This window comes from Pseudorasbora parva, chromosome 3 (genome assembly GCF_024679245.1).
Source record: "Pseudorasbora parva isolate DD20220531a chromosome 3, ASM2467924v1, whole genome shotgun sequence".
Lineage (NCBI taxonomy): Eukaryota > Metazoa > Chordata > Actinopteri > Cypriniformes > Gobionidae > Pseudorasbora > Pseudorasbora parva.
This window is the reverse complement of record NC_090174.1, coordinates 19,376,019-19,391,302: the sequence shown is the minus strand read 5'-3', so window position 1 is coordinate 19,391,302 and position 15,284 is coordinate 19,376,019. Positions and strand designations below refer to the sequence as shown.

The window sequence follows — 15,284 nt, the reverse complement described above, 5'->3', positions numbered from 1 at the left end:
AGGTGAATTATGTAAATGCAGGCATCAGTTAAAGCCATATTTACTTTTTACAAGCATTTACCTTCTCTTTTAATGCACTTATCTCTCAAAGGAAATTGCCTGCTGTTGCCATCACTTATCTGCATGAATGATGTGGGTCGTGTTTTATTGCCATCACATCTACATGTTTCGGATGTGTTCGGTCTATACTGCTGCTTATCCTTGTACTCTCACCTTGAGTTTTGTAACTGTAACAGGTTTCTGTACAGTGGATCAAACGGGTCCCTCTGAGTTGAGAAGTACGGGGGGGTCTATGTTTATTAATGTTTGGGACCCGTATTCTTACCCACTATTCAGCTGTTAAGTGGATATTTTTTTAAAGGATAGTTCACTCAAAAATGTAATTTCTGTCATCATTTTGTCATCCCATACCTGAATGATTGACTTTCTTTTGTGTAACTTGCTATATTTCAAAATATCTTATTTTGTGTTCAGCGGGCGAAAGTGAGTCATCCAAGTTTGGAATGACATGATTGTGAGTAAATGATTACAGAATAAAAAAAATAGCTGCTCAAATGAGCATTAAAACCATCACCAGCAATTAATTATTCAGAAGTGAATTAATAATTGACATAAACAGATGGAAATATTAAAAATTCCTAATTGTTTATAGTGACACATCTAAAAATGTAAGCTTTTTTTAAAGAAAAACAATTGAGTCTCATAATTTAGTTTCAAATACTTTACTATTTAGACCTTGGAGCTACAGGAATAATGAATTATATGACTGATAATCAAAATAACCACCTATTTTATGGTATAAAACGAGTGGGCTGTTTGACAATGTAGCTTTTATTGCTTTTTCAACAGGTTTGTTGCTCTTATAACAATGGTTATATGGTTGCTATTTGAATCCTTCTCACTAGTATGAACTGTGTCACACTGATTTGCCAAATCCGCCGTTGGTGCATATTGTGGTCTCCACCCACCGGGAGACCTGTCTCTATCTCCCACTGTCTCTGTCAGCAGCTGTTTTCAAATTCTGGTCCTTTTTAGATCATTCCATGCTTTATTCCTATTATCAATGAGCTTTTAAAATGTACTCAGAAGAATCCTCACTTTATTGATTGTTTATATTTTGTAATCTGCTTTAGAGAAAAGATAATACCAGGGCAAATGACCCTATACAGCACTTCATTCCGCAGTTCGTAGACACATTATAGAATAATCAATCTGTATTGAACAGAGATCAGTCAACAAATAATACAATTACTAAAGCTGAAAGAAACTGCCATCATTAACAGCACGTAACTGTCTGTGAGCATTCAGATCATTATGTTTGGCTGATCAAGCTATACAGGCACAGTATTATGAATAAAAATACCATGGAAAGTTTTGTTAATTGTTTTGTCAGTGTTCATTTGGAGAAAAGACATGAAATCAGCCGCATTGGTTTTCATTTGCAATTTGCTGCCTCTGTAATAAAATGTAAAATTCATTTCATTTCATGTTTATTTCATATCTTTCAGATCTTTCTTAAATGTATTCTGTGTAAACGTTATACTAAACTGTAGGTAATCTTTAGGTCAAGAAATCCTTAAGCAGAGCTAAAGTTTTCATAATAATAATATTCTTATTTCTCTATGTAATATTAATAATAATAAATTAGCATTTCTGCCATCTGTCTGTCACCTGTGGAACTCTGTTACCCAGCAAATCTACTTCTCTCTCCCAGGTCGTTACTGACTATCTGAAAAATAGTTCCGCTATTTTGATGTATAGCCAATTCATGTTCATTTTATGGTAATTTTTTTTTTTTTTTATGGATATTACACATTCAAATTGTTTAGATTACAATTACATTACTAATAATAAATAATTAATATAATATATAGAATAATGGTTTTTGGAATTAATTCCAAATAATTTTAACAGCAAAGGACTAATTGAGTTTTATAAAACCTAAAGCGAGTTTCACACTACTCTACAACATAATGTCAACTTCAAATAAAAGGTAATAACAATTTTGCCAGCGCACTCTCTCACATCATAAATGCAATTTGAAGAAAAACGCATTGCAATACGTTTTTCCCTTGTCAATTTGTCTACACAACTTTATGGGACAGTGTAACAGATAATACATATTTTACTTTCTAAATTAATTCGTTTTGGTAACACATTTCGGTGACTAAAAGACACGGAGCATTATTGCTGGCTACTACAGCGCGGTTATGGACTCAAAACAGGCGTTTAATAATGCTTTTGATAAAACACAAACATTTTACTCTTCATCCAAGTGCCAATCCACTTTAGCGGCAGCGAGCCAGATGATTTGGTCCCTTAAAACTCTCCATGGAAATTGCGCACGTGCTGCTGCAATATCCATTGCTCAATAAGAGCTTTGATTTGCACTGTACGAACACAGACGATGAATATGCATAATACTCGCGTGATATTGCTGTCTGCTCTTGGCCACGGGTTTTTTTTTTTTCTTCTACCATTTGGGTACATTCCCATAAGCACTTGTGTGATGCGACTCGTCTTTTTCGCGTTTTCTGTTTGCTTTCCAGTCCCCCTCCGGTCTCTGTGCTCTATTCACTCCTTCATCTCAGCTGGTCTAAGTGGGCCAAACCTGAAGAAACCTCTATTTTTGTTTTGTCCTCTCTCTCTTTCAAATAATCAGCCGTGTGCCAAAAGTGTCCCTCTTGTTTTTACGCGTGCCAGTCACCTGCCGTCTGCCTCGCTCCTTCCCTTTCTCAAAGCTTGCTTTTCTCTCTCTCCCAATTCTTTTGACTTTCTGCGGTCTGGATCCCCAATGAGATTCAGATTGGGTACATATTGAGTCCTCTATTGTCCTTCAAGGGCTGTACTACGCTAATTAAATTTTATCCAGCCATATAAAAACCATTTCTCTCCTCCACGCTCCCAATTCAGCTTTCTAGCCCAAGTCCTCTCTTTTTCCTAGCTCTAAAAATCCAGTGTTCATTGAGTCAAATCAATAGAAAAACATTTGCAAATCTCCATTATTGTGGGATTTTTGTCTCCTTTCTGTTGTGATAAAAGCACCGCGGAACAGCTTGCAGCTTTGTGCAACCGAGACGCGCAGGACAGACGAAGGCCATGAATGCAAAAGGCATTACGCGCTGCAGCAAGTTTCTTTATCACCCTGTTATTGAAATCACAATTATGTCCACGCCATCTTTTGCATGTGATTATTTCATAGAATACTGGTTTGCCGTCTGTTAATTATCATTGCATGCTCTACAAGGTCTGTCGCCACTTAATACACAGTTTTTTTTTGTTTTTAACATTAGCCAGTTACATAAGTTGTTGTTTTGTTTTGTTTGTTTTTGTTTGTTTTTTCAATTTAATAAATATTGGCCTTTTCTTCACAATTGAAGCTTTACATCGCTAAGAGGAGACTGTCACGAATCTAGGCCTATTTATCTACAGTCGGAGCATCCACATCAATAATCAATGCATTAAATAAAGAAAAAATAAAGAAAGAAAAAAATGAGGAAAGTTCAAATCGCCAGCCAATGTCATAGCACTTATATCTGCCATATTCCTTGAGACAATAATATTGTTTAAAAAATGCTCGACTTATGATCAACCTTGTTGAATTTCATAAGTCGACTCCATCACATTTTAGGTATTTAAATTTGCTTACATTTATAATGCGTATCTCTATACTTCTGTAAACTTTCTTCTCCGATATTAATTGTAACAGCCTGGTGTTTCTATAATGAGAAAAAAAAGACTGCTTCTCTCACCCCATGCAGGTTAAAGTTTGCCCTTATTTATGAAACCAATAATAGTGTAATAAAAACAAATCAATCTGTACTTGTGCAAATCCAATTCAGCAGGGAGGGTGAAACCCCTAAAGAAAAAGAAAAGCCAGGAGGGGGGGGGGGGGTAATCCCCCAAAAGCAGCTGTTGAGTCCTAATCTTTTTTCTTGCCCTATCACTCACCTATATTCTCCTCAGCGCTCTCCTCGCATCTCTCTTTGGAAGTTCCCCACTCGCCAGACCCCATCCTTGTCCAGATTTTTCCCCTTGTACTTATCTCAAAGAAAAGAAGAGTGCATGGATGTCAAATTGCCCTCAAAAACACCATGAAAGATTGATTTGCAGCACTTTTCATTCAGCCGGCATTATTTTGAAGAGAGATGAATAGGAAACCCGCAAGCCGGGGAAGGAATAAAGATGTCCTCCCTGTTGGAAAGGGGGGAAACTGCCCATTTTGTCTCAGTCCATCAACCCTGGAGAAAGAGGGGGAAAGGCAAGAGGCTATTCAAAAAAAAGCTCATATACACCTCACACAATACTAAAAGACTTTAAATTAACATCCATGAATATTAAATTACTTCGGCCTGAAAAAGATTGAATAAAAGATATACTTGACCCAGACGGCTTTGCATATTTTCGTACTCCAAAGCACATCATTAAAAACTATTCAGTTGGTTTATGCGAATGTAATTTCGATATGATTACAGAGTTCTGTACATTTAACATTAATAGAGGAGAACAGAAACGCGATGCTTGTGTTGTTCGGCTAAATGTGCCATTAGATGGGAATTACACATTCATTACACGTTATTAGCCTAATTTTAATAAATTAATAATGAATTACTATTTATGAATGGCCTATGATAATATTACTGCATAATTAATATAATTGTTGATCTAATGATGAATGATGTGGCACAAAATGAAGAAAACACTTGTACATTTTTATTTCAGTTCCACTCAAGAAGAAAATATATCGGGCAAAAAACGGCCACTAGTTATTTTATACCTTTGTTCTCGTCATTTAGTGTTAGCCTGCAAGCTGCAAGCCGCACTTAAATAGACTGACAATTTGATATTGTCCGTTTCTCCTAGAAAAACCAGATAAATCAGCGAACAGATTTTAACCTGGGTCTCTTACTAGTCGTCATGTTGAGAGTCAAGTTTGCTTTTAGGTTTCCCATGCCAGAAGTGCTCATGTTCATCTCTCAGAAACAAACAGCTGGAGCGGAGCCCATAGTGCTGAGACTGGGCTTGTTATTTTAGCCAAAAACGCGGTTGTTGGATCCTGAACATCAACACACACACATCGCTCCCCCTTCTTCCCTCCACCCCCTCAGGAGTAGCCACTCAATAAAGAGTGTGGTGTTTTTTTTCCTCTGGTTGAACAAGTCTAAAGAACACAAGGGGAGGGTCATTAATAACTAATTACCGTGGGTCAGACCTGACGCATATAAAGCCCACCGGGACCTTGGAAAGACGAAACATATTCTCTCGACACTTAGCAAGAAGAGAGCAGATTCACATTTCATTGGCATCAGACTGATTCATCGATCACATTCGCCTTTTGCAACATAGACATTCGGTCTAAATTTAACTGCAAGGGGACATTTCGGTTTTAATCGCAGGGATCATTAGTTAAGGGTTTCGCATTTGGCTCATCATGGGTTCAGTGTTGCCTGCAGATGCTCTGGTTCTGAAGGCTGGATTTAAGCAGCAGTCTTTGGCCCTGTCCGACATCATCACCTCAGATATCCTGCACAGTTTCCTGTACGGCCGCTGGAGGAACGTGCTGGGGGAACACCTGTTCGAGGAGAAGACCAACACTGTCAGCCCCAAAACAGCCTTCACCGCCGAGGTCCTGGCGCAGTCATTCTCCGGAGGTGAGTCCGCAATTTCACTTTATTCGTTGATTATAGATTCGTCATCCTATAGCCTAATAGTTAGTTGTAAATTAAGTTTTTACATTTTTTTTTTATTGCAAACTTGATCTTGTGTGAAATTGCTCACTGAAGAGTCAAGGCGAGATTCATTTATATGGCATATTTCAAACACAATTAATGATAGGCTACTATTTCAACGTGGTGGAAGTAGCCTTAAAGTTAATGCCAATTTTATAACCTTAAAAGACAGATATGCTTAATTTAGTGGCCTACTATATGCAATCACTAAGAACATCACAGTGCACAGGTGATTTCCGTCTGGCGCATTCCAGCATGGGAAATAAAGGGTCTTAAAAGTGTTTATTCTTTTTACACTAGACTATAGCCTATACATTGCAAATTTATTTCAAACATTGTAATAACATCGAAGTTAAGTCAGATTTTTTGTTTTGTTTTTTGTTTTAAATAGACGATTTAGAAGAGTTCACCTGCTATTCAAAGTTTATCATGTTCTGGAGCTATATCGACAAAACATAAGTAGGTTACTGTCATTTGTATTACTTTACTATAAATTATTTACATATTTAAGGTAATAATAATTTTACAGTTTGGTTTAAAGCATCTTTATGATAATTAATGATTCGATGAATTGCAATACAATTTAGGTTGCTCGAGGCAGAGAGTTTATTGGCAGAAAATTCCTTCGAAAAAAGTCAACCCCTTGAAAGTCATTAAACAATTCGCACGTGGTTAGAAGTTGCATATATAGTCGAAATACTTTTCTCTCTTTTTTTTTTCTAAATGCATTTAGATATAACATTTTTAGCGGTGCAAAATCACTTAGCATAGGACTGGCAAGTTGAAACTTATTTAAATAAGGCTATTAAAATCATGAGGGTATAACGTTGTGCTTGACCTGAGAAAGTTGCCAGTGAAGCCAGTACGTTAGACAGAGAAAAGCCCGTCATTCATCAGCTCGGGACAGTCTCCACACCCCCGCTTTGACACTTTTCTCTCCTCTCAGGCGCATTTAAAGTTTTCCGTCCCGCTGTTAATATGCCGTGAAAGCTGATTCTAACGCTATTCACACCATGTCAAGCAGCTAATCTCCTTTTCTACGTTTTGTCAGAAATTCCTGGGCCGTTTAAAGAAGGTTCTCGTTTCTTTCAGCGCACATTTAGTGCTACAAAGTTTCTGAAAGGATAATGAATACGGAATAAGTTGTTTCTTGCCTATGAATATATAGCCTCGTCACATTTAAAGCGTAGAAAATTGCTGAATTCTTAGACGTAAAGGCTTGTTTGACATTTATTTGAGTCTCGCCTTAGAGCCGCATTTGAATTACGCATTCCTTTATATTGGCCTAGACAACTATGATAGTTTTACAATGCAAACGATTTAAAAAAAAAACATTTTGTAGCCTACTTAATTTACACTATAACTCCTATTCTTTCCACACACACACACACACGCACACACACACACACACACACACACACACACACACACACACACACACACACACACAACCACAAAAAAAAAAAAAAAAAAAAAAAAAAAAAAAAAAACATTTTGCTATTCTTGCAAACAGGTTGCGTCATTGCGGTTATTTTCTTTTTTTAGGCTATTTGTTTCCTGGTTTTTATTTGTTATCTAAATGTTCCAAATTAACTTCCTATTTTATTTGCCGCTGTCTATCTTCAGAGGTCCAGAAACTCTCCAGCTTAGTGTTGCCAAGTGAAGTCATCATTGCGCAGAGCTCGATCCCTGGGGAAGGACTTGGCATCTTCTCCAAGACCTGGATAAAAGCTGGCACCGAGATGGGACCGTTCACAGGCAGGGTCATTTCACCCGAGCATGTGGATCTCTTCAAGAACAACAATCTCATGTGGGAGGTAGGCAGCAGCGTTCAACAGGTGTCGCATGCATAGGCTCGTTTATTGGAGCTTATCCTAGTAAAATATCATCCCAAATCAGAGACTGATGGCAAGCGTTTTTGTTGTTCTCAGGTTTTCAATGAGGATGGCACGGTGCGCTATTTCATCGATGCCAGTCAAGAGGATCATCGCAGCTGGATGACTTACATCAAATGCGCGCGCAATGAGCAAGAACAGAACCTGGAAGTTGTGCAGATCGGAAGCAGCATATTTTACAAAGCAGTAGAGGTCCGTTTTATACACCTTTATTAGTTTTTTTTAAATAATTTTACATTGATACTAGGCCTATTTATATTCGTCGATGTACTTACTGTGCAATATTTTTACATTCCACCCATTTAAGCTAAAATTAAGTTTACAAAATTTCTACATGAATTTGAGTTCTTGGAATTTAAACTAGATTTTCTTAATTAATTAAACTTTGATTTTAATTCAAAATAAATATTGAAATATCTGAATATTTTATATAACTGTGTGTTTGTGTGTGTGTGTTTGTGTTTGTGTTGTGTGTGTGTGTGTGTGTGTGTGTGTGTGTGTGTGTGTGTGTGTGTGTGTGTGTGTGTGTGTGTGTGTGTGTGTGTGTGTGTGTATGTGTGTGTTGGTTCCTAATTGTTTTTAAATAAATATATCTTCTTCTTAACAGACAATACCTCCAGACCAAGAGCTGCTTGTGTGGTATGGGAATTCCCACAACACCTTCCTGGGTATCCCTGGAGTCCCTGGCACTGAGGATGAACAGCAGAAAAAGACCAAAACTGGTGAGTAATTCAGTGGCTTTAGGGCTTTGGGTGAGTGTCCAGGCTAAGAAAAGACGGATCTTTATCACAGCCCAACAATAGCTTTAGTTAAAACTCCATTAGCATCTCTTTTAAGTACCTGACCTTTTAGCTTCTGTCCTCTGACCGAGCTCTCTCCTCTACCCACAGATGATTTCCACCTGTGTGAAACCTCCACTGCTGCCGCTCTCTCCACTGCCAGTCGCATGCGCTGCGTCATCTGCCACCGAGGCTTCAACTCCCGCAGTAACCTGCGCTCCCACATGCGCATACACACGCTAGACAAGCCATTCGTCTGCCGTTTCTGCAACCGCCGCTTCAGCCAGTCATCCACTCTCCGTAATCACGTGCGCCTTCACACGGGAGAGCGCCCCTACAAGTGCCACGTCTGCCAGAGCGCATACTCCCAGTTGGCAGGGTTGAGGGCGCACCAGAAGAGCGCCAGGCACCGGCCGGCCAACACAGGGCCTGTAGTGGGCCTGCAGGCCCACTCGCCCCCACCTCCTCAACTGGCACAAGTTCCTCATCCAGCCTCCCTGGTGCATCACATACCTACCATGGTGCTATGAGATAGCACGAAGCGTCTCAGATGTTAGCAATCTCACAGGCTGTTCTTCAGGGCAGAAGTATGTCTATGCCAAGCCGACCCTGAGTACTCTCACCTTTAGTGGATGCTTTTTAGTTTCTTAAAGGTGAAGAAGTGGTGAAATATGATGAACGATGCCTGCAGAACTCAGTCATGACAGCACTGAAGTGAAAACTATAGCCATTGAAGGGCTGTTTCGTATGTTCATGTTGAATTCTTATCATTGCCAGAACTACACGCACTGACAGCACTAGTGCATTTGTTCCGGCAGATACTGTATCTGCCACATTATATCTGATCGAATATCGTCATTTAAGTTGATCGGTAGTCAGTGTATATTTCATTAATATTTGCATGCAATATTATTGTTTTGTCCCATTCCAAAGGATAAAGCCCTATCACCCCATTTGCTTTAGCCACTATGAAGTTAACGGATCCACTGGGATCAAGCACCACTTAGTGAACAATTTGTGTCACTGCAGTCCAATCAGAGCATGTTTATTGTGAATGAACAATATGAAGTATGTAAAGGAATGTACATATGATTTGAAGATTTACTTCCAAAAACAAGGAATAGTCACTTTATCTGTGTATGTATGTAAAGCTTAAAATATTATTACAAAACTTGGTTCTATTATATTATGTATACTATGTTTGCTTATATAAAATTATTTGGGTATTCACTTTTATGCTCAATAAATAAATATCAAATTATCCCATATTTTTGTCACTTTTTTAATTATTTGTTTTGCCATATAAATATAATAGATATTGTCAAATATATTATGTAAGTTTACAAATATCAATGATTTCTTTCATTTCTGTGTTTTTCTCTAAGGACTCTCAGAGAGCATTCTTTTAACATCATAGGTTTTCTATTTTCTTGTAGAGGATCTTTTGCTCAGATTCATAAAATCAATGACACGTCCAGAATTTACCCGAATTGCACAATAACAAAACAACCCATGTAAAGCAAACATCTCCATGCAATCCCTTTTACTGGAAAATAGATTGTTTACCTCTACTTTGCACAATGATTGAACAAACTCTACAGTGATATAAGCATTGCACAATCAACCGTTAAAGGTTTCCACCAGCACAGTGAAACAGATAGAATCATTATGACTGCGTATTGTCTAGTCATCCTATTCGGACTGTAGCTGTTTTCTAAACTAGAGCTAAAGAAACATTTTGGGGACCTCTTTCAAGAGCTAATAAATAACTTAAAACAAGCACAATATCGATTTGGCTGACAAAAACTGAGCAAGTGCTTGACAGCAAGAAGTAAAGTGTCTATAATGGCACATTTATTTTTGTTCTGTATACTTCATCTCTTCGTCTGCATTACTATTCAGGAAAATGTGTAAGTTGCCATTTACATATTTTAAAATCTTTGGTTATACTTTATTTTACAGTACTTGTACTTAAAGTAGCCTACTGGTAATATAAGGTATAGGCTGCTGATGGGTTAAAGGTTGGGTTTAGGGGTAGGTTCAGGTTTAGTTTCTAGTTATTGTAATTGTTATAATAAGTATGTAGACTACATAGCCTACTAGACCACTGTGTTGTCATAAGGCAGCACTGGAGAACAAAACAAAAAAGTATAAGAACATGTAAACCTCTGTAGCCTCAAGAAAAGTAGGCTATAGTGAGATTGAGACCCTATATGTGTGGCTGCTACTAGGCATTTGTTTTATATAAACCTTTGTTTTTCGCCTCTGCCACCGACAGTTGGCTACAGACATAGTAAAATGCTGTCTTGTTTTACAGATACTTAATCACGGCACCTAAAACCCTGCGCCTCGATGCTTCAGAAAATGTTGTGGTCCAGTTGTTTGGTTATAACGAGGAAACTACAGTAAATCTTTACCTGAAGAACACACTGTCATCAAACTATAAACAATATGCATCTCAGTCTCTGACGCTCAATGCCGCGAATAACTATCAAGCCTCGGCTACTTTGCGGGTAGGTCTGCAATGTTATTGGTCTTTAGAGGATTTTTTTTTTTTTAAATGTTGGCTTAAAGGTGATTTTATTTACAACTCCAAAAAAAATATGGAAACTTTTAATAAGCATTGAATGTTTTGGTGAATTATATTCTGCCCTGAAAATAGGCCTACCTATTACCTTTCATTTTCCCCCCAGATCATGGCTAAAGATTTCCCAAAGGAGGACAAATATGTCTACCTTCAGGCGACTTCCAATGCTTTCACTGCAGATGAAAAAATCCCAGTCACTACTGTCAACGGTTTTCTCTTTATTCAGACTGACAAGCCGCTATACACACCCGAACAAGAGGGTCAGTAGGCTAAGAATCTCTAGTTTGAAAGATGACGTGAGTAAATCAAAGAGACAATCACCTTAAAACCATATTTTGAACCTATTTGTTATAGTACAAGTGCGTGTTTACTCTCTTAATGAGGAGCTGAGGAAATCTAGACGCACCGTCACCCTCACATTCGTGGTGAGTTTCTCTGTTCACAGCATCATCCAGATGTGGGGACGGTTGCAACACGGCTTTTTTTTTCTCCGATCAGGAAAGAGCTAGAGAGATAATAATCATATTACACATGCTCATGCTCATACCTTACCTACTGGGGGAAAAAATACATTTCAAGCTTAAAAAGTTATTTTTATGATCAGATTTTATGTCATACAATACATTGCTTGCGTGAAGCATTATAAAGTCATATCAATTTAGTAAGCGTTTCCATAGTTAATATGTGTCAAAGCTATTGTGTCAAGCTAACAGCTGTCAGCCATAGTAAAGAGAGTTGCAACATACTCTTGCAACTCTTCCTTATCACAAACACTGATGTAAAAACTTGTCATTACATAAAAAAAAATATATAATTTTATGTATTAAAAAAGAAATCCTGTTAATAGTCAGGCATCTCCCATTTTGTTTAATTAAACTGTTTTATATTTAGGTTAAAAAAAACATGTCATACATTTGAAGCTTTTGCAGTTACCATAATTATTATACAATTTTAGTGGTGATATAGAATTTGGGTATATTGTATTAAAATTTTAGTGGTGATAAAAATGGGTATATTGTATTAAAATTTAGGCTTTCCAAAAAAACAGTCTCTGTGAATCTCAAGAAAATGCAAAAAGTGTTTCTCCCTTAATTCACATGAAATTTTTCTGTGTGAACCTTGTTAATGTTTTAAATTCATTTTAGGACCCTAACGGTATGAAGGTAGAGATTATTGATATGAAAGACATCAATGGAGCAAAACCCCTTCTTCCACCGTTCAAAATACCTTCAAATCCGACGTAAGACAAGTTCATTACAGTCTATTATAATAGGCTGTATGTTTAAATGCTCTAATGTTTACATATTATTTGGAATATTCTTCTCAAGTCTAGCTTACTGAATTGTACTGTACTGTACTGTACTGTACTGTAAAGAAAACTTCTCATCAACCAGGTGAAATTTGTATAGAAAGGAATCTTGATGGTAAGTAGATAGATAGTTACAAGAAGCCTGGTGTATGCAGTCTTTTCAACAGGATAGCGTTGTCATTAGTCATTTTGGTAACACTTTGCAGAAAGGTTCATTATAGTTAACATTAGTAAACTACATTAGTTAAAGGAACTGTATGTAAGAAATGTATTTCAATTAATCATAAAATGACCCTGATATGTCACTAGACATTAAGAAATCATGTTCATTTCAAATACTTACATCACAGACAACAGTAGTCTGGCCAGGATATTGTCATTTAAAATTTGCAGCCATCAACTGATGTTGGCATGTTATGTTTTCTGCCACCCTCCACCTATCTACCAATCACAAAATCAGTTGTGTTTCGGCATCCGGGTTGCCAGCTCTGCTCTAGTTACCACAGCTGCAGCTACAAACGTTCCTGCTAGATCTTGCAGCCTATCTGGCAATCTCAAATCAAGGGGAGGGGGAGAGGGGATACACCACTCTACAGTCAATGTTTGAAAGAAAATGATTGCAGTACCAGTTTTGGCCACAATCTTACATACATTTCCTTTAACATAAACTAATAATGAACTGCACTTATAAAGCATTTATCTATTTTAATGTTAATTTCAACATTTACTACTACATTATTTAGATATTTTTAACATTAGTTAATGCACTGTGAACTAACAAACCATGAACAGCTGAATTTGTATTACTTACCGTTAACAAAGACTAACAGTAACTAATGTACTGCTCGTGATTAGTTCATGTTAGTTAATACATCAACTAATGTTAACTAATGAAACCTTATTGTAAAGTGTTACCGTAATTTTTTGTCTCTGCATTATTTTCACTCACAACGCAAATCTCATCAGCTATGGAACATGGAAAATTAAGGCCACCTATCCCGACACTTTTGACACAACTGCCACTGCTGAGTTCGAGGTCAAAGAATACGGTAAGCCACCATTTCAAGTGTTAAGTAAACATTTAGAGTTCATGAAATCTGAAATCAAAGTGTGTTTCGCAGTGCTGCCCAGTATTGCAATCCACATTGAGCCTGAATCCAACTACATCAGTGAAGAGTACTTTGAGTCTTTCAAGCTTAATATTTTAGCCAAGTATGTTTTTCCTTTTTTATATCACATACATTACCATTTAAAAGTTTAGGGTCTGTATTGTTTTTATTTTTTATTTTTTATCATTTAGTTTTTTAAAGAAATTCATTCCTTTGTTTAGCAAGGATGCATTAAATTGATCAAAAGTGATTAAAACAGTTTTACATTGTTACAAGAAATTAATATTTCAAATAAATGCTGTTTAAAGGCTGTTTTTGCTGTAACGTTCTGTTAATCAAAGAATATTGAAAAAATATATATATCACAGTTTAAAAAATTAAAAATATTAAAATTACTTCTGAAGGATCATGTGACAATGAAGCTTCGGCTTTGACATCACAGAAATGTTATTTAAAACATTAAAATGTAAAAAGGTTTGCAGTAATATTTCACAACATTAATGTCTTTACTGTACTTTTGATCATAAAAATACATCCTTGGTCTTTCGAAGACATTTTAAAAAAACGTACCGACCCCAAACTTTTAAACGAGTACTATATTCAGTTGCTGACAATTTATATATTTGTACATAAATTGTTTAAATATGTGCTGACAGGTATGTCCATGGAACTCCAGTTAGTTCTGCGCATATTTTCTTGATGTTTGGATACATTTCTCCAGATGAAACCGTCATGATACCAGATACATATTCAAGATATATGGTAAAGTCAGTGTTCCACTCAACTAAACATTTAATGTTAAGTTGCAGATGATAAATTTGTTTTTGGCTTTTGTTTTAGCTGATAAATGGAAGGGAGGAAGTCGACTTAAACATCAAGTCAGCTCTCTCAACCATGCCCAATGGGCCTCAAAGTCTGAGTGAGATGAAAGAAAACAGCTTTCTTCGTGTGACAGTTCTTCTGCAAGAGACAACTGGTAGGTCTTTGTTTTACAGACACAGGAGTGCATTATCCTGAAGCAAAATATCAAGCAAATAACAACTTTAGATGTTTTAACAACATGTCTTCATTGTCAGGTGGTATTTCCCAGGAGGCAGAGCTCTCAAATGTGAAATTTGTAGAAACTCCATTTACGCTGAGTCTGACTGCAACCCCTCCTTTCATCAAGCCGGGTCTACCATACACCATGAGAGTAAGAAACCTGTTTTCTCAAGTAGATTTATGGTATTCGAACAAACATGCATACATATGTTTCATCATTCCCAATGTTTTGGGGACCCATAGGTATTGGTTAATGATCCTTTGGGTAAACCAGTGAAAGGTGTGTCAGTCAAGACAAGGGCAACAATAACTACAACTGACAATGAACAGGAGGAACTTAAATTTTTAGGGTACCTGGATACAATAACAGCAATGAGTCAGGGAGATGGAATTGCTTACTTCACCTGTAATATACCTGATAATGTGAAAGAAGCTGAATTCACTGTGAGTAAAACTGTGGCCAAGAGTATAGGTTAAAAATATAGCCACAACTTATTAAACATTTCGTAATTTATTTAGCATTATAATATGTATATGCTAAATTCATACTGTGCTCATTTCAGTTTTACACAGAAGATCCTCGATGGAGTCAGACTCCACTTAAACTAAAGGCTGACTCATATGTGTCTGTCAACCATCGTTACCTGTACATCGATTTACATTCTCAATCAGAATTTGAAGTTGGACGGTACATTAATGCCAATATTTTCTTTCATTATCGAGACTACCTTTCTCTGAAGGCCTTCAGCTACCAGGTAAAATAATTAAAAAAACATATTTGATGTATCTGAATGATGCACTGTTGTGTTTAACTTTTCTCTTATGTCACAAAATA

General features: G+C 36.9%; 2 protein-coding genes across 2 annotated transcripts in view; both read left to right on the top strand.

Annotated features, from left to right (window-relative positions):
• The first annotated feature begins 5,242 nt into the window (after positions 1 to 5,242).
• On the top strand, positions 5,243 to 9,669 carry prdm12b (PR domain containing 12b). The gene is made up of 5 exons (XM_067440007.1): positions 5,243 to 5,651; positions 7,356 to 7,546; positions 7,661 to 7,816; positions 8,232 to 8,346; positions 8,515 to 9,669. The coding sequence occupies exons 1-5, from the start codon at positions 5,432 to 5,434 to the stop codon at positions 8,931 to 8,933; spliced, it is 1,101 nt and encodes a 366-aa protein (XP_067296108.1). The 5' UTR covers positions 5,243 to 5,431; the 3' UTR covers positions 8,934 to 9,669.
• A 367-nt stretch (positions 9,670 to 10,036) lies between these two features.
• c5 (complement component 5) overlaps positions 10,037 to 15,284 on the top strand; it is a 28,078-nt gene continuing 22,830 nt past the window's right edge. The window contains exons 1-12 of the mRNA XM_067438004.1: positions 10,037 to 10,313; positions 10,721 to 10,916; positions 11,097 to 11,250; positions 11,345 to 11,415; positions 12,136 to 12,230; positions 13,266 to 13,348; positions 13,421 to 13,511; positions 14,065 to 14,170; positions 14,249 to 14,384; positions 14,485 to 14,600; positions 14,693 to 14,893; positions 15,013 to 15,204. Of these exons, the coding sequence (XP_067294105.1) occupies positions 10,249 to 10,313; positions 10,721 to 10,916; positions 11,097 to 11,250; positions 11,345 to 11,415; positions 12,136 to 12,230; positions 13,266 to 13,348; positions 13,421 to 13,511; positions 14,065 to 14,170; positions 14,249 to 14,384; positions 14,485 to 14,600; positions 14,693 to 14,893; positions 15,013 to 15,204 (1,506 nt within the window). The 5' untranslated portion in view covers positions 10,037 to 10,248. The remainder of the gene's footprint in view (positions 10,314 to 10,720; positions 10,917 to 11,096; positions 11,251 to 11,344; positions 11,416 to 12,135; positions 12,231 to 13,265; positions 13,349 to 13,420; positions 13,512 to 14,064; positions 14,171 to 14,248; positions 14,385 to 14,484; positions 14,601 to 14,692; positions 14,894 to 15,012; positions 15,205 to 15,284) is intronic.

Coding starts and splice junctions, on each gene's coding strand:
- prdm12b (XM_067440007.1), top strand. CDS start 5,432: ATGGGTTCAGTGTTGCCTGCAGATGCTCTGGTTCTGAAGGCTGGATTT. Junction 5,652..7,355: donor GGCGCAGTCATTCTCCGGAG/GTGAGTCCGCAA, acceptor GTCTATCTTCAG/AGGTCCAGAAACTCTCCAGC. Junction 7,817..8,231: donor TATTTTACAAAGCAGTAGAG/GTCCGTTTTATA, acceptor TCTTCTTAACAG/ACAATACCTCCAGACCAAGA.